The sequence below is a fragment of the Lithobates pipiens genome, unplaced genomic scaffold (genome assembly GCF_037356315.1).
Source record: "Lithobates pipiens isolate NorthernLeopardFrog02 unplaced genomic scaffold, aLitPip1_a1.2 Scaffold_13, whole genome shotgun sequence".
NCBI lineage: Eukaryota > Metazoa > Chordata > Amphibia > Anura > Ranidae > Lithobates > Lithobates pipiens.
Window position 1 is genome coordinate 548,840,485 of NW_027507718.1, and position 24,489 is coordinate 548,864,973.

A 24,489-nucleotide genomic window follows, 5' to 3' on the forward strand; every position below is an offset into this window, starting at 1 on the left:
CCGTAGGGAGAGAAGAGCTGACTTGACTAGTGCAGAAAGAAAGGCTGACCTACAAGAAGAACAATATGTTAGATCCAAGGACCCTAGAGACTATGACGTACTTCAGTCTCTGACTCGAGAGGCAGTTCGTATTTGCACCTCTCTCACTCAAAAATGCCTACTTGCCCAAACGCAATGCATATTCGAACAAGGGGAAAGGTCTGGGAAACTGTTGGCCTGGCTGTCCAGGGAACAATCTGGGGGGATGTGCGTACCTTGCATACAAGGACCCGGTGGGGACCTACTGTTTGCCCCTGACGAGATAAATGAGTGTTTTGTCTCGTTCTACAGAAACCTTTATAGCTCTAAGGTTACATACACCCACAACTAGTTGACTTCTTATTTAAACCCCATTGACATCCCGGTCCTGACCGCAAAATATCGTGACACGCTTGATGCCCCTATAACCACTGAAAAAATCTTAAAAGCTATTCAGACTCTCCAATCGGGTAAGTCCCCGGGCCCTGACGGTATACCAGTTGAGTTTTACAAGCAATATGCAGAAGAGTTGACGGGCAAACTGCATGCTATGTTAACTGAAGCACAGAGGTTGAAGACGCTCCCAGACTCCCTGAACGAGGCAGTGGTAGTTGTGATCCCCAAGCCAGGCAAGGACCCATCCTTATGCTCCTCCTACCATCCCATCTCATTGATAATTGTCAATGTAAAACTCCTAGCTAAAGTCTTAGCCATGAGACTTAATACAGTCATAACCGCTTTAGTACATCTGGACTAGACCGTGTTCATGCCGGGCAGGGGAACATACATCAATATCCGAAGGCTTTTCACACACATGGATAGGACTCGGCCGGAGTCGGCGGGAGTGGTGGCTTCACTCGGAGCCGAAAAAAGCCTTTGATTCATTGGAGTGGGGGTTCCTGTGGGGGGTCCTCTTGAAGTTCGGATTTGGACCGAAATTCATGACATGGTTGAGGATGCTTTATGACGGCCCAAGAGCGAGGGTCCACACGTATGGCACACTCTCTGAAACCTTTCCACTAGGCAGAGGAACCCGCCAGGGTTGCACCCTATTGCTGGGCCTATTCCCTCTGGCGGTGGAGCCCCTTGCCATCCCTCTGGGCGAGGGCCGAAACAGGGTAAAGGGCATAAGAGTTTGTGCAATAGAAAAAAAGGTATCCTATTAATGTACTATTGATCATCCCATTATACAGCTTAATTATCAAGTCACCAACCCTCTAATGAGCGACAGATCAATGTTTCCAACTTTATACCGGATGATCCCAGATGATCGGATCTGTTATAAGGCTGTTTTAAAATGTTTGCTACATTTCGGATGGACCTGGGTTGGGATAGTGACACCAAATGACGGAAGTGGTGACACGGAGGTCCAGGAACTGAGAAAGATGATGGCTCGGCATGGAATCTGTATTGAATATGTCATCAAATTTAGTGATAAATTTAGAACGTTGAATAAGCAGGAAACAAGAGTTATTCGGAGGTCAACAAGTAAAATTGTAATAGTGTGCGGTTTCTTCTCAGAATACTTTCTTCATTTTTTTACTGAACTGCACAATGAACAGAAGGTCAACCTGACCTTCATTTTTCATGAGCCGTGGAAGTATTTAAAGAGCCTGGACAATTTTCATCAAAAAATAGTCAACTGCAGTTTAATATTCCTGCAGCCTCTAATAACATTCAGCGCCATAGAAGAGTTTGTCAACGATCATATTTTGTCTACCTCTCCAAATGACCCGATAAGAGAACCTTTCTGGCTTCAGATGCTTTATATGTTTTCTTCAATCCCAAGGAAAAAGGGACAATTTCGTAAGTTTATTCAAGTAAACTACACAGATTTGGACCGATTCAAGCCAATTCTTTATGGAATAAAGGACTCAAAGCCAGTCTATGTGTTTAGAGCAGTATATATTCTGGCCTTTGCCCTGGAATATATGGACTTGGTAAAAGGTAAATCCGGAAGTTATGGACTAGAACATATAGTAAGTTGTGTTATTATTATTTCTATTATTATTATTGTTCTTGTTGCTATTATTTTTTCGCAATGATGGCGAACAAATGAAGTGATAAAAAATGAATGAAGCTGCTATACACAAAGTGCTAGACACTTGAACAAAGTAAGAGAATATAAATCCAGCGCTCACAAACATAAACGCATCATAAGTGAAAAATCAAAACATAAAAGTCCATAAAATAACTGAAAAAAACAAAAAAATGCTTCGCATCCGCTGTGCAGAAAGTGCAAAAAAGAGTTTCAGAAATATTCAGGCGTCACCGGATCACAACGACACCCAGCTTTTCAGTCTGGGGGTCAATTCAGACTCATACCGATATCCAGAGATGACAGATTCAATGATAAGACTTGATGACAAATACTTCTTTAAGATGGTCATTAATTTCTTCAAGATGATTCCTCGGCCAAAGATGGACTAATAGTGAAGTACGCTAAGAACAGGTTTCATTGCGCATAAGAATGCATACTTACAGACATAAGTTAAAAACAGGCATAACATGGAGATGACAACACAACAAACGCTATTCCTAGCGTTCTTACCATGAGACCGGAAGTGACGTCAGTCATGCCGGAAGTTGCGTCAATGCATTCCGCCCTCCCAGAGGGTGTCATCAAAGGTCCTTAGATGATGCCCTGCGGGATGGCGAAATGCATTGACGCAACTTCCGGCATGGCTGAGGTCACTTCTGGTCTCGTGGAAAGAACGTAAGGAACGGTGTTTGTTGTATTGTCATCTCCATTTTATTCCTGTTTTTAACTTATGTCTGTAAGTATCCCCATGTTGAGGGCACGTGGCCTGGTACGGTTCAGTAAGGGGGGTCTCTCTCACTCCCCCTCTTTTTCTGCATCCTGCTAGGTTGCGTGCTCAGATAAGGGTCTGGTATGGATTTTTGAGGGGACCCCTACACCATTTTTTAAAAAAAATTTGGCTTGGGGTTCCCCTTAATATCAGGCCTGGTATGGAATTGGGGGGGGGGGGGCTTTTTTTTTTTACATTTTGGTTCAAGATTCCCCTTAATATTGATACCAGACCCAAAGGGACTGGTAATGCACTGGGGGGATCCCATGCTGTTTTTTTCAATTACTTCTTTTATCTGTATTCCTGGGGCCGACAATTCATTATAGCCGCGAGTAGTTTTACTTTCAATATGTTTTTATTTATAATGTAAAGTAAGACAACAAGATAATATCACAAAAAGTACAGTCAGTAAACATCAAAATTCTAAAAGATGTGACTACCAACATAAGCATCAGCCAGGTCCTCCGACAGTAAAATTGGGAGTGCAGTTTCTCAAAGCCATAAGTTAAATATAAACTATATGTAACCAAAATATTGATGGACTGCACATTACTTAGCAACCTAGAAGAGTATGGTGCTTCATCGACCAGATTTTAAAGTATGCCCCACACTCTGCTAGGCCCACTTACACCTCACCCAGGGAGCCATTTATGCCCACATTGTCAGGGGCAATAACAGTGCAGAGAACAGAGCAGGGTGAAGGGGAAGGAGAGAAAAAAAAAAAAAGGCGGGGGGGGGGGGAATTCTCCTACGCCCCTCTGCCGCGAGTATCAACCTCATGAAGTTGCGCCTGACATTTTGTAAATTATAAGAGTGTCTTGTTAGACAGTAAATATAGAGAAGAAAAAGAAAAAACAGAAAGGAAGGAAAAGAGAAGAAAGAAGAAGAGGAAAAGAAAAAAAAGAAGAGGGAAAGGGAGGGTCAACCAGTGGCAAATCACAAGGGAGAGACATATTTGATCCACGGGTCCCATGTCATATCGAATTTCTTGGAATTATTACGGAGGGTCCAGGTGAGTCTATCATTAACCATGATCCAGTTAAGCTTAATTTTCACAGAGTCAAGAGGAACCATCGACTGCTTCCAATATCTAGCTATAGTTATCCTAGCAGCCAAAATTATATATATTATCAGTTTTGAGGATTTCTTAGGAACCCCATCAGGGAGTTTTTGAAAAAGCGCAACTTCCGGGGCTCTACGAATATTAACCCCAGTAACTGTGTATATGAGGTTAAATATACGAATCCAAAATCTAGTTATTGTTGGGCATTGCCACCAAATGTGGTACATTGTACCCACCTGGCCACACCGTCTAAAGCACATGGGGGATGCAGATGGATGCATCTTAGCGATCCTGGTTGGTACTAAATACCATCGCAGTAAGGTTTTATAATTTGCCTCAATCAGTGTTGTATTAATAGATACTTTAGGTAAAGCATAAGCTATGTCTTGCCAGTCGGACAGGTCAAAAGTAATGTTCAAGTCCCGTTCCCAATGGGTCATATAGGGGAGTTTAGTAGTCGGATCCGTAATAGCGGCATAAATAGTAGATATGCGTCCCCGTAATAGGTCCTTTGATTGGCAAGATAACTCAAAATTCGTAAGTGCAAACGGTCCATCCAGCAAACTGAGTTTAGAACGTATAAAGGAGATAATTTGATTATACCGAAACAGTTCACTAGAGGGCATCTGCATTGTCTCTATGAAGTACTGCAATGAGTGAGGTCGGTTCCCTTCTAGATAGTCACCTATCCGTAGGAGGCCTTTATTGAGCCACCATTGAAATACCTGTGGAGTCAAGCCAGGGGGGAATTCTGGATTACAGAACACCGGGGCCAATGGAGTATGCGAGGATAATAACGGTTTACGATGTCGCACACTGTCCCAGACCTCTAGGGAGTGAGACAGGGTGGGGCACAAAATGGGAGGGCGAAGGCGACTCAGCAGCCACATCAATGAGCCAATAGCAAAAGGGTGGCACGAGAGAGCTTCAATAGACACCCAAAGGGGCAGAGGCCCCTTCGCCGTAGTGTATGAAAGCTGTGTTATTTGAGCCGCTTGATAATAAGCTTGCAAATTAGGGAGGCCAACCCCACTGCACGATTTTGAGGTATGTAACGTTAATTTATTCATGCGAGGTTTCCTATTACCCCAAATAAAGCAGAGAACATCCCTTTGTTAGTATTTTAGTTCTCTCCTCGGGACTGCAATGGGTAAGGTTCTAAAATAATAGAGTAGTCTGGGGAGAAACGTCATTTTGACGGAATAAATTTTACCAAACCAAGATAAGGGATAATCCGCTAATCGCCGAAGATCCTCCCGCAATCGGCGAAAAAGTGGGGGATAATTAGCTTTGTATAAAGTGCCAATCGAGGATGTTAGCTGGATGCCTAAGTATGGAATAGAGGTTGAGGTCCATTGGAAATTATAATTGTGTCGCAACTGTTGTTCTACTAAGGGGGGCAAAGAGACGTTAAGGGCCATCGTTTTTTGGGTGTTTAAAGTGAGTCCTGAAAGCTGGGAAAACTGATGAAATAGGGACAACAAAGTAGGTAAAGTAACTGTAGGGTTAGTAACATACATAAGAACGTCATCGGCAAACAGGGAACATTTATGTTCCTGCTGCCCACAACATATTCCATGGATTCGAGGATGGGATCGAATCGTGACAGCTAAAGGCTCAATTGCCAATGCAAAAAGCAATGGGGAAAGTGGACAACCCTGTCTTGTGCCACGTCGAATGGGAAATGAGAGCGATCTATAACCCCGGATAGCGACCTGGGCCGACGGTTTGCTGTAGAGTTTTTGTAACAGTGAAATAAAAACAGGACCAAAACCAAAGGCCCTGAGAGTAGTAAATAAATATTCCCAATTTAGGCTATCAAAGGCCTTATGGAGGTCCAATGATAGCATTAACAGTTCCCGAGATCCAGGAGCTTCCCATTGAGAGCGAACTGCAGAGATCAACGCTATAGAGCGGCGAATTTGGTCTAAGGTTTGGCGTTGGTTTATAAAGCCGGATTGGTCTTTGTGGATATATTGCGGTAAAAAAGCACCTAATCGTAATGCTAATAATTTTGTAAGGATTTTGAGATCACAATTAATCAGTGATATAGGGCGGTAATTAAGGATATCTGTAGCATCTTTGTTTGGTTTAGGTATAACACTAATGTGGGCCCTATTTTCGTCTGGAGGTACTTCGCCACCGTCTCGCAAGGAATTAAAATAAAGAGCCATATGAGGGACCAGATATTCAGAATTTTTTTTATAATAACTATTAGGGAGGCCGTCAGGGCCAGGCGATTTATGCAGAGACAATAATTTAATGGTTTGGCTTATTTCTTCACAAGTGATAGGTTGGTCCATAATTTCTCTAGGAGATTCCGTGAGAGACGGTAGCGATAAAGTGTTCAAGAAATGATTGATAGAAGCAGACGCACTGTCCTGAGTTGGGGCATACAGTGTAGTATAGAAATCCTGGAATTCATTAAGGACATTTTGAGGGTTTTGAGAAAGATTACCCCCTGAAAGTCTAATTTTAGGGAGGGCCGTATGCGTATGTTTAGGGGTAAGTTTGCGTGTTAATAACGAGCCTGGGCGATCGCGCCAAGTAAAAAATCTATGGTTGGCCCAACAAAGGCACTTCTCGGCCCTCGTAGTAAGGCATATATATTAAGTTCGGTACGGGCCTGTTCAAGTTTAAGTAACAACTCCAACTCGTTTATGCTGGGTAGCTAGGGTTTCATATTCTTTAGTTTTGGTCAGGATCAGTGCATTGTTAGCTTTATTAAGTCTGGATGCCAATTGAATCAGGGAACCTCGTATGGAGGCTTTATGCGCCGCCCAATTAATAGCAGGGTTGGTGTCCTCTGCCTTGTTAACTGCAAAATATGCATTTAGGTGGGCAATAATCTCCGTACAGTAAGATTCATTACCGAGGACAGATTCATTTAGCCTCCAGTGGAACTTCGCTAACTTGAACGTTAGATTAGAAAACAGTAATACTACTGGGTCATGGTCAGACCAAGGTGTAGATACAATTTTGGCTGCAGTCAATTTGGGCAATAGTCCAGAGACGAGAAACACATGATTAATACGCGAGTAGCGATTATGGGCCCTAGAAAAGTGAGAATAATCACGAGCGGTAGGGTTGGCCTCCCTCCAAGCATCGACTAAGTCATAATTGTGTAATAACTGTGCAAAAATTCGGCTATGTTTGGGAGGGGATCGAAGATGAGACAAATGTGATTTATCTAAAACGTGGCCCAGTGCTTAATTAGAATCCCCGGCTAGGATCACATCTCCTTCGAACTCCGGTGCTAAAGACCGGAGCAAGGCCTTAAAAAACGCTACTTGATTCGTGTTGGGGGCATAATAAACCAAAATTGTCACTAAATTGTTCCCCAGGTGACCCTTAACCATTAGATACCTCCCCTCTTGATCCCGCAATACTTTATCCTCAGTAAATGAAAGCCGCCGTGACAAACAGAGTGCTACACCTCGTTTTTTTTCCGTAGCATTAGCAAAGTAACACACGGGGTAATCTTTATGTATATAGCGGGGGGTGAAGGAGGAAGCAAAGTGTGTTTCCTGAAGAGCTACAATATCCGCACCCAGAGATTTGTAATAATTAAATACCTGAATCCGTTTAGACAGGGAGCCCAATCCCTGCACATTATGAGATAGCAGTCGAATGGTTCCAGTCGAGTCAGTTAACCGGGACATGGTAGAAAATGTAAACATTCATGATAGACAGACTCACCCACCGATGATGACATGTGGACCCTTTTGATGACCCAGAGCACCGCTGGCTGACCCTCAAGGAAAAAAGAGAAAAAATAGTGAAGACTAGGAAGAGTGTAAAGAGAGAAAGAAAAAGTCGACACGTGGGCTTAACAACACCCAGTATCAACTTGGATAACATAGGAAAAAACATTAAGCAACAGGAGCTAAACATAGTATAACAACTTAGTCCAGAACCTAGGTCTGGAAATGTGGGAGTCTCCGCCAAAGAAAACCAATGGGAAGAGTCCTACCAACAGGGAGAGCGCATAGCCACCTCCCGGCACAATATGAAATAGCAAGTATTATGCCCTTAAATATATACCTGAAAACCCCGAATATAACAAAAAATAACAGTCAGCAATCTGATCGAGAAAAAATAAAATCTACAGTCGGTAACTAATGTCCTATATTAGGACCGCAGAGAAGCTACCGCTTGAAAAAAAAAAAAACCCAAACCAGAGGAAAAAAGGAAAAAATATGGGATAAAACATAAGTCTATAAACTCTTTCTATTTTCCCCTTCCCCCCGAGTCTGGTTTTCTAGCGTATTCAAAACAAGAAAAAAAAAGAAAATATAGAGTTTCTCAGGTAACTCGACGTGATGTTGCGGATTTCTTCGAAGTCGGGTAAGACCAGAGAGGCGAAAGCGGAGGGGGAAGATCGTTAGCTTTGGACGGGTTAGAAGATAATGGGGTCTGAGTGATAAACCCCAGCTTCAGCAAGATGTTTTCCCCATCTGCGAACGTAGAGAAAGCATACGATCGATTGTCATAAGTAAACTGTAGTCAGAAGGGATAGTTCCAGCGATAGCGAATATTGCGTTGAATCAAAGGGGAAAGCAGTGGCTTAAACGCCCTCCTCTTCTGAATGGTAGCTTGTGAAATGTCCGCAAAGATTTGGATGCGATGGCCTTCAACCTCCAAATCAGGGCGATCCCTGGCATATCGCATGATTGCTTCTTTAACACCAAAGAAATGGGGTTTTACAATCACGTCTCGGGGTGGTCCATCAGGTTTCAGAGGGACCAAAGCTCTATGAATGCGATCAATTTCCATATGGATGTCATCAATGTCTGGGACCGCCAAATGCATCAAAGAAGAAGTGAAGGAAGCTACATCTTTAACTGATTCCGGTAAACCACGGATACGGAAATTATAACGTCTGGCACGATTCTCCAGGTCATCAATTCTATTGTAGGCTTCCTCCAAACGATCGTGGAGTTCAGTAATCATGTCAGAATTCTGTGAGACTCTGTGGACGGTGTCATCAACTTTGGATTCTATGCTATCCAATCGACATCCCAAATTCTGGAAATCTTGCCTTAGATCAGAAGCCAATTTGGACGTAGCTTTCTCTAGCTCCTTTCTCAGCATGTCTGCAAAGCGAGCAAGAAGGATAGTATCTGGGGAATATGGTAGTGGTGCAGGCAAAGGATCAGGGGATCCCTCAGGGCTATCGGGATCCATATCATGGCCACTGGTCTGGCTGAGGAATATGTCCGACAGATCTTTTTCCAGGGCAGATGAGGCATGAGAAGCAGGGCCTGGAGATGGAATAGAGGCCTGAGACAGGGATCTGACAGGGCTGGATGCAGGACAGGGATGGTCCATCGGCTCACCTGAGGGTGGAGAAGCTGTGAGGGAGCCCATATCGAAAGATTTGCAGCCGGCTGAGCGTCTTCTGTCCCTTGGTGGCTGTGGCTGCTGTTCCTGCCTGGGCCCTGTGTGCTTGCCGGTCGCCATCTTAGATTTACGGCCTGATCCACGAGGCGGGTGTAAACTACCACCGTATGCCTTCCCCGACGATCTAGTAGGCATGGGGGAGCGATCTGCTTTGTCAGTGCCCGCCGTCCCATATTTGTATTGGGACGAGCGGGGCCGGTGGGCAGCGTAAGTGTGCTTAATGTGCCGGGAGTGTGCGGAGCAGTCTAAGCTTGCATCCGCTCCGGCCGCCCGTGCATCCGCTCTCCGCGAGTAGTTTTAAATGACTTTTTTTCCTTTAGAAATGTCATTTTGTGCAGGGACTGTTGTAAACACGGGAAACATGCGCCACTTTACAGGCATACTATAGACACCCCCCAGGTATGGGGGTTTTTAAAACTTTTTTTTGCATTGATACATGTCCCAGGTCCCCAAACACTTTTTATGACAATACAATACATATAAACCAGTGATTCTCAACCAGGGTTCTTCCAGAGGTTGCTAGGGGTTCCTTCAGCATTGGGCAATTTATGGCTCTCAGATAAGTTCCCACTCACACTATTGATCTTTTTAGCTATATCTAAGGAGTTAATTCTTCCCAATGACCACAAGTGTAAGGACCGTTCTTCCCACTGACCATCACACTAATGCATCATGAGTTGTAGATTTATAATTTTTAGCAGAGGGTTCCCCGAGACCGGAGAACTATTTCAAGGGTTCCTCTGTGTTGAAAAGGTTGAGAAAGGCTACTATAAGCATTTAAAATGAGCACTTTTGATTTCTCCCATAGGCTTTTAAAGGGTGTTCCGCGGCTTTCCGAATTTCCCGCGAATACCCCAAATTGTTCGCTATTCGGCAAACAGGCAAACACACCGATGTTCAAGCCAAACTTACGTTCGACTCGAACATCAAGCTCATCCCTAATCATTAGTTCATTGTAAAGTCAGTAATTCAAGGATTAATAGTAAATCAGATAAAAGAAAAGAATGACAAGGCAACGGCAGCTGGTGTCCTCAGAGAGCTGACTCTGTGTATAGGAAGACAAAAGGGAGAGCACAGGAAGCACCACCTGAGTGTAGTATTAAAAGCAGCTTTAATGGCAAGGTAACAAAACTCACTTACAAGAACTAAGGAGGACCTGTAGCTCTTAGCTTAGCCTGCCAGTCCTTTTCCTCTTTCTTTGTTGAAGTTCCCCGGATGTGTTCCTGTGACCCGTGACGTCATCTACGAGTGTCCGACGCCGGTTCTGGCTCCCTCCTGGTGGCCACAGGACGTGCTGAGCGACCGAACCATCACACACCAGCACACAGTGACCAGATCTAGATCCAGGGACCTCCAGATGGACTCCACATACTTATACAGATGAGCCTATTATGTTCTTACTTCTTGTAAGTGAGTTTTGTTACCTTGCCATTAAAGCTGCTTTTAATACTACACTCAGGTGGCGCTTCCTATGTTCTCCCTTTTGTCTTTCTTTTCTATCCCCTGATACCACAGGCCCAATTACACACACTGTACTCAGTTCAACATTTAGTGGCTTAACTTCCCAAATAAACTATCCCGCACACCCACTACATATACAGAGCTTTGAACATGTGTGCGTGCCCATATGGCAACACCTAACTTCAGTCTCTTGGAAGGAAGGCCTTGGATCTTCAGCTAGCCACTCTCGTTGGTGCACTTAAACTCCTGAATAGCAGGGCCAAACAACACAACTGACCCGGATTATCAAGCAAAGAATGCAGGATCTTCCTCAGCAAGGTGAAATGACAATGGTGTCTGTATACAGTGTCTCTTTATTTGAATGGCCTTGTGTCCTGTGGCACTACAGGTTTTAGCAAGGTGACTAAGAGCAATAATGTCTGTATACAGTGTCCATACAACTCTATCTTTGTGCAGTGTCCTTGTTTCCAGCAAATGGGCAAATGCTTATGAATATTAGCACGTGTGCAATGTGTACGAGCATGAGCAGGTATCCGCACTGGCCTTTTAGTGGTGGAGGTCCAGTTTACCTTAAAGCTTCACACCATCAATGCATGTAATCCTGTAGTCAAGACCCAAATGAATGTCCTGGAACAGGTAGGATATTCTAGTGACCTGACTGGTCACCTCACACCGGAACGCTTCTATCACGTACCTGGTGGAGACTGGAATGTGATAGAGGCCTCCCTTGCTCCTCCCGCCTACACTCCTGAAGGTGGGAACAGAAAGTGTAAAGGCAAGGAGTGGCACGAGTGCCGGGTAGCTGGCTGGTGACGTCCCCTCTGAAGGTGGGTAGAGCTGGCAGTCACGGTCCTTGGAGCAGGAAGTAGAAGCAGATGGGCACCAGAGCGCGGGCAGGGGCGAAACCAGAAGAAGAGCAGTAGTCAGCAACACCGGGCAGCAGGGTACCGAATCAGCAGGCAAAAACAAGTCCAGAGGGCAGGCCAAGGTCGGGTAACAGCCGGGCAATGTGGTACCAAGTCAGCAGGCAGATCAAGTCCAATAAACAGGCCGAAGTCAGGATATCAGGTAACGGAGTAAAGGAACAAGCGGGGGGGGGGGGAGTCCAAAGGCGAGCCGGGTCATACATGAACAAACAAGAGCAACAGATCAGGACTTGGTGGGTCAGGAAGGAGCTGAAGATCACCCAGCACTTGTTTGCAGTGACAGAGCAGTTTAAATAGGCCACTGGGCGCTAAGTGCTTATTTCTGTGTACACGCGCACTTGCGCACACGCGTGTGTACATGCACACTCTTTCTCCCACCAATGTGCGCACGTGCACATATCCGTGCCATTGTGGGCATTATGTTGGTCCTTTGCTTATGAATATTAGCACGTGTGCAATGTGTACGAGCATGAGCAGGTATCCGCACTGGCCTTTTAGTGGTGGAGGCCCGGTTTACCTTACCGCTTCACACCATCAATGCAAGTGCATTTAGATATGCACCTGGGATCCCCCACTCTCCAGCTGGGTGTCCCAGACCGTCTGTGGTCGATGCCTGAAACAACGCGGTGGACTGACCCGGGAGGCAGCACCTCTCCTCTAAGTCCAGTCTGTTCTCTTGCCTCGTGGTGACTGAACTCCCTCAGGCAAACAAGATGGAGTCTTTGGTTCCTTTTCTCCAGAGCATGCTCTTGTAGCTCCATACAGTTCAATCTGAATGTAAAGTGTGAGTTCTGGGACTACAATTCCCTGTATGCTTTGTTGCCTGGTGGTAATCGAGTCTTAGCTGGCCTTAGAGGAAAAATAGACTCCCTGCAACATGGAGAAAGAACATTACCTCCCTAGAACAGAAAGTCTGAGAACAGCAGAAAAAAAAAAAAAAGCTTGCGATCGAGAGATGAAACAAAGGAAAAGAGATAGATAACAGGTACATTCTACTTATTATTAAACATATTACATGTATTTCATGTTATAAACAATTGTGTCACTGAACTGAATGCTATCAATTTTTCGAGCTCCCTTTAGTTTTGGGGGACATACTAACTTTGAAACTACACGGCTGTAATAACATGTGTCTTTTTTATTTAATTAGGGAAAGTTGCACAGATATATCAGGAAAGTTCATTATGTGGAACCATCCGAAGAGGAAATCTACATTAACGAGAGAGGGGAAGTGCCCTCCGAGCAGATTTTAGGAAACCTAATATATATTAAAAGTAATCACCATCAAATATTAAGCAACGTTTCTATTAAACCACTGGCCAAATTTAGAGACTATCCGGAACTTGATAGACTTTTGAACATTAAACCAGAAGACATCATATGGAAAAGGGGCACAGTAAGAAAAAAAAGCAAAAAAACAAACAAACGTATATTTATTATCCATCGCTATAATTATCCATCTATAAATATTTAGCAACTCTGGGCGCAATTTTTGACTCTGTATTTTCCGCTTTAAAATTTGCGGTAAAATATCTCATAGCATTTTTCTAACTTTTTATATAAGGCAGTGGAGAAGAAAACTGTCAGTTTTTATTGCAAATAATCAGGGTTTTTTTTCAGCGGGAACGCGGGGGAACGCAGTTCCAGCACCTCCTCGACTGACTGTATGTAATGGCAAGGGGTGCTGGGGTGTGCTTTTCTTGATATTATCACCAAGTTCCATACAAATTACTTAGCACCACAAAATTATACTTGGTTCTGTATTGTCTAAAGGCGACGGTACTGGGAGGTGGGAAGGGGATGGAACCAAGGGACGGTGCTCAGAGGTGGGTAGGGGATGGAACCAAGGGACGTTGCTCGGAGGTGGGTAGGGGATGGAACCAAGGGACGGTGCTCGGAGGTGGGTAGAGGGTGGAACCAAGGGACGTTGTTCAGAGGTGGGTAGGGGATGGAACCAAGGGACGGTGCTCGGGGGTGGGTAGGGGATGGAACCAAGGGACGGTACTGGGAGGTGGGTAGGGGATGGAACCAAGGGACGGTGCTCAGAGGTGGGTAGGGGATGGAACCAAGGGACGTTGCTCGGAGGTGGGTAGGGGATGGATACTTGGTTCTGTATTGTCTAAAGGCGACGGTACTGGGAGGTGGGAAGGGGATGGAACCAAGGGACGGTGCTCAGAGGTGGGTAGGGGATGGAACCAAGGGACGTTGCTCGGAGGTGGGTAGGGGATGGAACCAAGGGACGGTGCTCGGAGGTGGGTAGAGGGTGGAACCAAGGGACGTTGTTCAGAGGTGGGTAGGGGATGGAACCAAGGGACGGTGCTCGGGGGTGGGTAGGGGATGGAACCAAGGGACGGTACTGCGAGGTGGGTATAGGGTGGAACCAAGGGAAGGTGCTCGGAGGTGGGTAGGGGGTGGAACCAAGGGACGGTGCTCAGGGGTGGGTAGGGGAGGGAACCAAGGGACGGTGCTCGGGGGTGGGTAGGGGATGGAACCAAGGGAAGGTACTGGGAGGTGGGTATGGGGTGGAACCAAGGGACGGTCTTCAGAGGTGGGTAGGAGATGGAACCAAGGGACGGTGCTCGGGGGTGGGTAGGGGATGGAACCAAGGGACGGTGCTCGGTGGTGGGTAGGGGGTGGAACCAAGGGACAGTGTTCAGAGGTGGGTAGGGGATGGAACCAAGGGATGGTGCTCGGGGGTGGGTAGGGGATGGAACAAAGGGACACTACTGGGAGGTGGGTATGGGGTGGAACCAAGGGACGGTGCTCGGGGGTGGGTAGGGGATGGAACCAAGGGACGGTGCTCGGGGGTGAGTAGGGGATGGAACCAAGGGACGGTGCTCGGAGGTGGGTAGGAGATGGAACCAAGGGACGGTGCTCGGAGGTGGGTAGGGGATAGAACCAAGGGACAGTGCTCGGAGGTGGGTAGGGGATGGAACCAAGGGGACAGTGCTCGGAGGTGGGTAGGAGGTGGAACCAAGGGACGGTCTTCAGAGGTGGGTAGGGGATGGAACCAAGGGACGGTGCTCGGGGGTGGGTAGGGGATGGAACTAAGGGACGGTGCTCGGAGGTGGGTAGGGGGTGGATGTAATGGCAAGGGGTGCTGGGGTGTGCTTTTCTTAATATCATCACCAAGTTCCATACAAATTACTTAGCACCACAAAATTATACTTGGTTCTGTATTGTCTAAAGGCGACGGTACTGGGAGGTGGGTAGGGGATGGAACCAAGGGACGGTACTGGGAGGTGGATAGGGGATGGAACCAAGGGACGGTGCTCAGAGGTGGGTAGGGGATGGAACCAAGGGACGTTGCTCGGAGGTGGGTAGGGGATGGAACCAAGGGACGGTGCTCGGAGGTGGGTAGAGGGTGGAACCAAGGGATGTTGTTCAGAGGTGGGTAGGGGATGGAACCAAGGGATGGTGCTCGGGGGTGGGTAGGGGATGGAACCAAGGGACGGTACTGGGAGGTGGGTATAGGGTGGAACCAAGGGAAGGTGCTCGGAGGTGGGTAGGGGGTGGAACCAAGGGACGGTGCTCAGGGGTGGGTAGGGGATGGAACCAAGGGACGATGCTCGGGGGTTGGTAGGGGATGGAACCAAGGGACGGTACTGGGAGGTGGGTATGGGGTGGAACCAAGGGACGGTCTTCAGAGGTGGGTAGGGGATGGAACCAAGGGATGGTGCTCGGGGGTGGGTAGGGGATGGAACCAAGGGACGGTGCTCGGAGGTGGGTAGAGGGTGGAACCAAGGGATGTTGTTCAGAGGTGGGTAGAGGGTGGAACCAAGGGACGGTGCTCGGAGGTGGGTAGGGGATAGAACCAAGGGACAGTGCTCGGAGGTGGGTAGGGGATGGATCCAAGGGACAGTGCTCGGAGGTGGGTAGGGGTTGGAACCAAGGGATGGTGCTCGGAGGTGGGTAGGGGATGGGGAAAAGGGGTGACTCGGAAAAGGGGAGTTCCTGCACCTATTGTCTGAGAAAATAATAATGATGTAAAATGGTTTAAACTGTAGAAATATGCCGACTCACTCAGTCAGTGTGCTTCCTGCAGCATGTGTATTAATATCAAAGAAAATAGGTGACTGGGATACTAATGCTACTCAGTTCAATACATGTAAATGCAAAATATCTTTATAAACGAAAATAGTATAGAAAATCACACACATATAATACCCTTCTTCAACCAGTAAAAAAGACTACGTTGTCTTTTTTTTTTTTGGGCGGAAAAATTAAAACATTATATATAGATATTTATAGATATCTATCTATATCTCTATATCTATAATTATATCTCTATATCTCTATGTCTATAATTATATCTCTATATCTCTATATCTATAATTATATCTCTATATCTCTATGTCTATAATTATATCTCTATCTCTATCTCTATATCTCTAATTATATCTCTATATCTCTATAGCTATCTATAGAAAAAAAAAAAATATATATATATATATATATATATATATATATAGATATATATATATATATATATATATAGATATAGATATATAGATATATATATATATATATAGATATATATATATATATATATAGATATAGATATTACACGATATTTGCGCAGCAGTCTTTCAAATGCATTTTGTTGGGAAAAAATACACTTTCATGAATAAAAAAAAATAAAAATAAACAGTAAAGTTAGCCCATTTTGTATTGTACAATATGAAATATGATGTAACGCCGAGTAAATAGATATGTAACATGTGTTGCTTTTAAATTGCGCACACTCGTGGAATGGTGACAATCCACAGTACCTAAAAATCTCCATAGGTTCTGCTTAAAACAAAATCAACGGTTACCAGGTTAGAGTTACAGAGGAGGTCTGGCGATAGAATTATTGGTCTCACTCTGACAATCATGATGATACCTCGCATGTGTGATTTGAACATTGTTTACATTTGCGGGCCTGACTTATATTGTCCCTTTAAATAAAAAAATAAAAATGATCAATTTTATTGCTGTCACAAGAAATGTAAACATCCCTTGTGACAGTAATAGGTGGTGACAGGTCCTCTTTATGGAGAGATCGGGGGGTCGAAAAGACCTTATATCCCTTTTTTGCACTTCAAAGTATTCAGATCTCCCTAAACAATGATTCTGAATACTGTCTTTTTTTTTATTTTTTATTGCCGAAATTGGCAGCAAATGCCACCGAATGTCTAAGCTGTCTGGGACACTCCTCATGATTGGCTGGGATACAGCAGCAGAGCCATTGGCTATCAATCAAAGTCAGCCAGCCAATCAGGGAAGAGAGGAGGCAGGGCCAGCTTAGGGGGGGGGGGGCTCCGTGTCTGAATGGACACATGGAGAGGGCTGTCACAACTCTAAATAGATGGTATGAAAATCCCAGTATGACGGGGGGGGTGTCTCAAATCTTGTAGCTGCCAGATGAAAGCGCTCAGCCTACAAACACACGTACGGGCACGGTAAGGAGGATCCTCAGATGGGCACAGCAAGCCCTCCCGTGGGACGTGGGATGACGCTCCTATGAGGATGCTTTGTAGCTGAGCTGAGCTGTGTAAAGGATAGACAGCGACAACCGCAAGGGGGGAAGGAAGCCAAAAAAGCCGAGCAGGCAGACTAGGAGCCGGACACACTGGGTGACGTCAGTCTTTGATAAAGCGCTGAAGAGTGAAACATGTAGCCACGGCTTCCCCTGAGCTTATGATGTTCCACTGCTGATTACCGACGAGTTCCCGTTGTTTCCGGCTCCCCTTTGTTTCCGTGGTAACGCTGACGTCTCCCAGTGTGTCCGGCTCCTAGTCTGCCTGCTCGGCTTTTTTGGCTCCTTTCCCCCCTTGCGGTTGTTGCTGTCTAGCCTTTACACAGCATCCTCATCCCACGTCACACGGTAGGGCTTGCTGTGCCCATCTGAGGATCCTCCTTACCGTGCCTGTACGTGTGTTTGTAGGCTGAGCACTTTCATCTGGTAGCTACAAGATTTGAGACACCCCCCCCCCCCCCCCGTCATACTGGGATTTTTCATACCTTCTATTTAGAGTTGTGACAGCCCTCTCCACGGTCCAGCCTGAAGCCGATTGGTTGATGTTAACCCCCTCTCATCCGGACTCAGCAGTGGTATCATTTATTATTTACACCAGTATCTTATTTAGCTATATGCTTTTATGACTGTTCTGCAACCATCTACAGGTATCTATACTACTATTGACTGTTGCTGCAACTTTTTATATTTGACTCTTAGTGCAATAAATTCATTATGTTACTTATCTAAAGACTAATACGTTCTCGAGAAAAATGAAGTGCAATAGCCAGTGCGGCTCCTTCTGCTTCATTCCGAGCATGCGTGGCACTTTGTGTGTCGGAATTGTCTACACACGACCGGAATTTACGCAAAACGGATTTTGTTGTCGGAAAATTTGAGAAAAAGATCTCAAATTTTGTGCGACGGAATATCCGATGGAAACTGTTCCGATGGAGCTCTACACACGGGCAGAATTTCCGACAACAAGCTCCGATCGCATATTTGCCGCCGGAAAGTCCGACCGCGTGTACGCGGCATAATACTAACATATCTAACATTAAGACCCCTTTCACACCGGGGGCATTTTGCAGGCGCTATAGCGTTAGAAATAGCGCCTGCAATCTGCCCCCAAAAACTGCTGCACCATTGTCTGTAGTGTGAAGGCCCCGAGGGCTTTCACACTGGAGCGGTGCGCTGGCAGGACGTCAGGGAAAAGTCCTGCCAGCAGCTTCTTTGGAGCGGTGAAGGAGCGGTGTGTTTACCGCTCCTCCACCGCTGCTTCCCATTGAAATCAATGGGGCAGTGCTGCAATACTGCCGGCAATATGCCACTATTTTAACCCTTTCTCGGCCGCTAGCAGGTGGCAAAAGCGCCCCGCTAGCGGCTGAAATGCGCCACAAATCCGACGATAATATTTTGAGCGGGGTTTTACCGCAGGCGCTATGGGCACGGCAGTGTGGAAGCCCTCTAAGTAAAAAAATTGTCTTGTGAAAACTTTAAATAACAAAGTAAAAATGTGAAAATGTTTGATTGTGAAAATATTCTTCTGTATATTTTATTGCATGTTCAAGATGCCAGAATCGCACTGCAATGACAGATGTCCTCCCGGGTTTAGAAAAGGTTTGACTACAAGTATCCATTTCTGCTGCTATAACTGCGTCCCGTGTCCCGAGGGGGAGATGTCCAATGTAACAGGTGAGAATGGCCAAAAGTTAATAGCGGAAATATGTGATTAGCAATCCAACAAATAGAATATGTGAGATTCTTTTACTGACTTGTTTGTAAAGGTTCAAGCCAAGGCTTCTGCCTTTCTTGATTCACTATTTATTCATTCTCTAACCTTAAAACAATCATGTGTATATCAGGTTTCCTCTCACGTATCTGGTTGGAGGCTGACGTTCTGACAGGGCTTCCCTTGCAGGGTGCAGGGGTTGTCGGTTGCAACAGGCTGAGCGATGCAGCAATGTCTGCTGGATGGATGCTGGACAAGCAGGAGGCACTGCTAGGCAGGAGCACCACAGCCACATCCGATGTGACTCGGCAGAAGAGGGAGCTGGAAGCAGGGTCAGGAGCCAGGCCAGATGTCATACATGAAATGTCAGCCAGGCATAAGGCAGCAAGCAGAGTCAGGAGGAAGCCAGGGTCATACACTGGTAATCAGGCAGAAGAGCAGTCAAGGAGCAAGCCAGGGTCATACACTGGTAATCAAGCAGAAGAGCAGTCAAGGAGTAAGCCAGGGGTCATACACGGATCAGAAGGCAGAAGCGGGGTCAATGGAGCAAGCCAAGGGTCAAAGCCAGGAATGGAGACAAGACAGGTCAAAAGCAAGCCGGTGTCTTGTCAAATAGCGTCCTCCATCAGATGGTGTCCCCTGCGTACTGCGCATGCGCAGTACACAGGAAAACAGATTCCGAAAATTGCCGAGGATGAACGGCGCCTGCGCCGTGAGTCCAGGTTCTATCCCCACTATCCAAGTGGACATAGAGTTAGAATAAAAAAGAGCCGAGCGCAGCGAGGCCGAGCCCAAAGCGTGGCGAGCCAAGCTCGCCCGCGAGGGGCCCTCTAAAATTCACAACCCTATGTCCGCTTGGATGGTGGGGCCACCACCTCCACTCACGGCGCAGGCGCCATTCATCCTCGGCAATTTTCCGAACCTTCGGCTGCTCCGTACTGTGCATGCGCAGTACGGAGTGGACACTATGTGATGCCCGGACTCTATACGCCAGAACACCGGGTCGGTAACAGGAATCCGATAGTGTCAAGAACAGTAACACACGGGGGGAGCTGAAGATCCTCCAGCAGCTAATGGCTCATGCTGCTGGCTTTAAATAGGCCACTGGGCATCAGCATCTGTCACATTTTGCGTGCACTTTGGTACGTGAGTTGGCGCAATGTCAAATGGTTCCTCGCGGCCGTTCTTACTCGTGCGTTTGCATTGGCCAGTTTCTATGTGCCAATCCTCAGTTATGCTGGGCATTAGTGAATGTGTCGGCCCTTTTACGCACCGTTCTCTGACATTTCCTAATACCCGACACCTGCCCTGGTCTGCCTGGTTACAGTTATTTGCTGCCTTCCATGATCTATGTTCTAAACCTAAGACTCGGTCTTACGAGCTGATTATCTGCCTGTTCCTGTTTGATTGTAAGTGAAGTGATCCCAAAAGACCATAGACTGGGTGATCCCAAAAGGCCTGTAGCCAAATCCTACCTTACCATCAGTGGTCATTACCGGCCCCACCAGTGGCGCCAGTAATGACCAGTCACTCATAGAGCCTGCAGCTTGGTGAGAACCCTCCACCACCTTCTGGTAACAGAAAGGACCAACCCCATCTTTAAAAAAAACAGCTTTTATATTTTACTACTGCTCTACTGTTATATGTTAAATAATTTTGTATACAGAAAACCAGCTATGTGGCCTCTTTGGAGCTTTGTTAGTAGGCCAATTTTGTGATGTTGTGTAGGGATAAAAATACAATTTAACAAAAAATTGCTTTAAAGAACTACCTACCGGTTTATTTTGATGGTGCTTTTATCAACTGGAAGCTTATGACCATAGAGAGTGTAGTCTTTCTACCCCTGAGTAATCTCCAATGTAGGTCCTTCTTTTATCCCCAAATCAGGTGATAGAATGAAAATTCCCAACACCTTTGACATCAGTAGCCCAGCTGAGAAGCACTATACTCTCTGATTAGTGTGATAATGCAGGACCCTGTGAATAGCCATAAAAGCGACACCGGATTCTCAAAGCTTCATTTTGAGAAGCTCTGGAAGGTTGCTTGTGAATGGAGAAAGTGGTGTTCTATGTTTTCTCCAGATTTGGTAGTTCTGGATAGTGGGCCAAGAGCTTGAAGGTTACAAAGAGTATTGGGGAGGACGGAACCTTCAATCCGGTGTCCAGGCTTCGCTAACTGCCAGCAGCCTGTTTTAGTACGATACAAAAATCGGTAATCTTAAATAAATATTAAATCATCAATCAAACATTTTAAGGGACAAAGAACGTCCTAGTGATAGAGATACTGTTGCCTCCGCAATGATAATTGTTCTTAGACATAGGTTAATGACATTCTAAATGCTGTAACTTTAATCTGTATATAAAAGTGAATAAACTGTGAGTTATTCATAAATGAAAGAATAATAGAAAAGAAGTTCATAGATGTGTAGCACTAACCCCCGAAGGAGCTGCTGGTTATTTTTGAGCTTACCGTTACCTTCCGCTTCTCCTTGTGGCACGTCTAGGGGATGTCCCGTGGTAGGTGACCCAGTAACTTGAGACTGACAATAGATCCAGTTGAATGGATTTTATTTGCAAACTTCAACCATTGAACAGTCGTTTAACTTGGGATCAGAGGGTTGGGAAAGGAAGTTCAGGTTCTCTCAATGTCAAAGTCTATAAACATTAAGGAACTTGCTTACTTTGACTGCATCCAGAGAATAGCCATTCGCAGCTGGATGGTCACTCAGGTTGGACAGTCCCTCTCTAACAAGGCCTAGCAGCCAACAAGGTGCTTCCTCAGGAACAAAGTCTTTATCACCGACATTGTTGCAGAACACACAGGAAACTAAGCTGTAGAACACTTGTAGGATACCTGGATCTTTCAGCCAGCTTGGCGATATCCACAAGACCAGATTCTCTCGGTTACTTCAGCCCTTCCAGGCTCTTGTTAAGGAAACCAAACTCACACGTGGTGTTCTTCTAAAGAGTCCTCCCCTGGAATGCTTGAAGTTCAATGAGTCTCTCCCGAACCGGAGACGGCACCCAACCACCTCAGAATCCTTCTTTAGTTTCCCTGCCTAGGGCTAGCCAGCTCCAAGCCATCAGAGTCGGGTGGATCCACACCCCAGGCCATAGCCTTCCTGGGGGCTGGTCAGGAGGACCAGGACCATGTAATCAGCACTTCATACTGGACCAGAAACCCCGAACCATGTGACGTCCTTGTCTTAAATACCCTCTCCCAGAGGGCACAGCGGGAGGGCCACTCCCACTGACCTGACTCAGAGAGAGAGAGTAAATTAAGCGCCTGACTAGACCATAGTTACGCTCTTGCCACCAGAGACAGTGCCCCCCTGTGGCCAGGCTGAACATCTTGCAGCCCAGTCAGACTGACACAGAAGTCAAATTTAGGCAAATAGACCCAAACCAAACTGTAGTTTGGGTAAAGTTATGTTTTGAAAAACACATAGCGTGTGCTCTTCAGGAGCCCGGTGCTACAGATGTCTTAATTATTTTTGTTTTTCATCCTTTACGGGGCATTCAAAACCAAAATAGGGAACTTAAGAATTGGTGAAGGTTCTTGTGTTAGGCAATCATGCGCTTTTTCTGGTATGAGTGTTGGTGGAGATTTAGCTCGGTTTTGAAAATAGATCTAGTAGTGTTGTTCGGAAAAAAAATACACATTTGTGTTAGTTTCCGTGGGATGTAGCGGTAATTCTTGTCTTGAATTCTACACTGATTTATGTAGGCCTATCGAGTTTTGAATGTATATAGTTTAGAAAACATAATGTTTGTTATTTTATACACATGGTGTCCAAAAGATTTATCACAGCCTAGTTGTAATGCAAAATAAAAGTATTATTTTAGGATGAATAATTTTGCATTTGTATGTAAAGATTCTGCCCTTTTTTGGCATAAATAAATTGTTTATTTTCCTTTTTTCATTACAGATAGTAGAAACTGCATCAAATGTCCTGATGAAGAGTGGCCAAATGAGAGGAAAGTGAAATGTGTTCCCAAAACATATGAATTTCTGTCCTATGAAAATGAAGTGATGTCCTTAATTTTTTTGTCAACCTCTTTAATATTTGCAATGATAACGTTATTTGTATTAGGTATCTTTATTTATCACTGGAACACTCCAGTTGTGAAGGCCAATAACCGGACTGTGAGCTTCATCCTCCTGACCTCCATCTTGCTGAGCTTCCTCTGTGTCTTCTTCTTCCTCGGACGTCCTGTGGACATAACCTGCATACTGAGACAAATTTCATTTGGGATCTTCTTCTCCGTCGCTGTGTCTTCTGTTCTGGCCAAGACCACCATTGTCTGGATTGCTTTCAAAGCCACCAAACCCCGTAGTTCCTGGAAAAAATTGGTCACTGTCAAAGGATCAAATTCTATGGTTCTGACGTGTTCTTCTGTCCAAGTTCTGATCTGTGTTATTTGGCTGTCGGTGTCTCCTCCCTACCAGGAGTATGACATGGACTCCTATCCTGGGAAGATCCTCATTCAGTGTAATGAAGGGTCAGTTATCGGGTTCTACTCTATGTTGGGTTATATGGGGTTTCTGGCAGCTGTGAGTTTTGTTCTGGCTTTCATGGTGAGGACATTACCGGACGGTTTTAATGAGGCCAAGTACATCACCTTCAGCATGCTGGTGTTCTGCAGTGTCTGGATTGCCATGATCCCGGCCTATCTGAGCACCAGAGGGAAATACATGGTGGCTGTGGAGATATTCGCCATATTGGCCTCCAGCGCTGGAATAGTAGGATGTATATTTTTCCCAAAATGTTATATTATAATTTTGAAACCTGAGCTGAACTCCAGGAAAAAAAGCATAATACTGAAAACCAATCTGTCAAACTGAACAATGCCTTGACCAGATTACATAATTTATTTAATAAAATCGCTTTTAGTTATTAAAATACTAGTCATGCTAATTATGTTGCCGATACTTGAAATAAGAAGATTAGATCATTGCCACATTGTTCACCTGAAACTTTTTGATAGTTTTCTGGTCTGTTCAAAAAAGAAATAATGCATACTAGACATGGGCGCCGTCAATAAATTCGTTTTGTTCTGTACCATTACGGTTCGTATTAAAATTAATTCGTACTTCGTATTTCATGTCCAAAATTCCGTTCCAATTCGTACAAAATACAAATTGTTGTTAAGTTCATTAACTTGTACGAACGTTCGTTCGTTATGAAAATATACCTCAATATGACAGTCGATGCTGATGGAAGTTTGGTTTTTATCTGAAATACAAAATTCCGTTGAAGAATTTCCTATCCGAAATACGAATTTTCTTTAGATGAGGGGCCCCCATCATCCCTGTGCTGTGCTGACTTCCTCCTTCGGATTCGTAAGCAAAAGTTTGTATTTCGTACAGAATTCGGACGCACGGCAATTCGTATTTCAGATCCTCCCGAACGTACGAATTTAGGAAAATTCGTACGAATTTGAGATGCGTACGAAACGAATCGCACATGTCTAATGCATACATATGTAGCACTGACCCCAGAAGGAGCGGCTGATTTTAATGGGCTTACCGTTACCTTCTTCACCTCAATTTGCGTCTAGGGGGTTTCCCGTGGT

General features: G+C 45.3%; 2 protein-coding genes across 2 annotated transcripts in view; both read left to right on the forward strand.

The window, feature by feature from the left end:
- LOC143975979 (vomeronasal type-2 receptor 1-like) overlaps positions 1-17,894 on the forward strand; it is a 29,269-nt gene extending 11,375 nt beyond the window's left edge. Inside the window, exons 3-5 of the mRNA XM_077478507.1 lie at positions 1,212-1,997; positions 12,832-13,077; positions 17,850-17,894. Coding sequence (XP_077334633.1) covers positions 1,212-1,997; positions 12,832-13,077; positions 17,850-17,894 — 1,077 coding nt within the window. The remainder of the gene's footprint in view (positions 1-1,211; positions 1,998-12,831; positions 13,078-17,849) is intronic.
- A 789-nt stretch (positions 17,895-18,683) lies between these two features.
- LOC143976257 (vomeronasal type-2 receptor 26-like) lies at positions 18,684-23,771 on the forward strand. Its single transcript, XM_077478668.1, has 2 exons — positions 18,684-18,876; positions 22,842-23,771. The coding sequence occupies exons 1-2, from the start codon at positions 18,744-18,746 to the stop codon at positions 23,756-23,758; spliced, it is 1,050 nt and encodes a 349-aa protein (XP_077334794.1). The 5' UTR covers positions 18,684-18,743; the 3' UTR covers positions 23,759-23,771.
- The last annotated feature ends 718 nt before the right edge of the window (positions 23,772-24,489 follow it).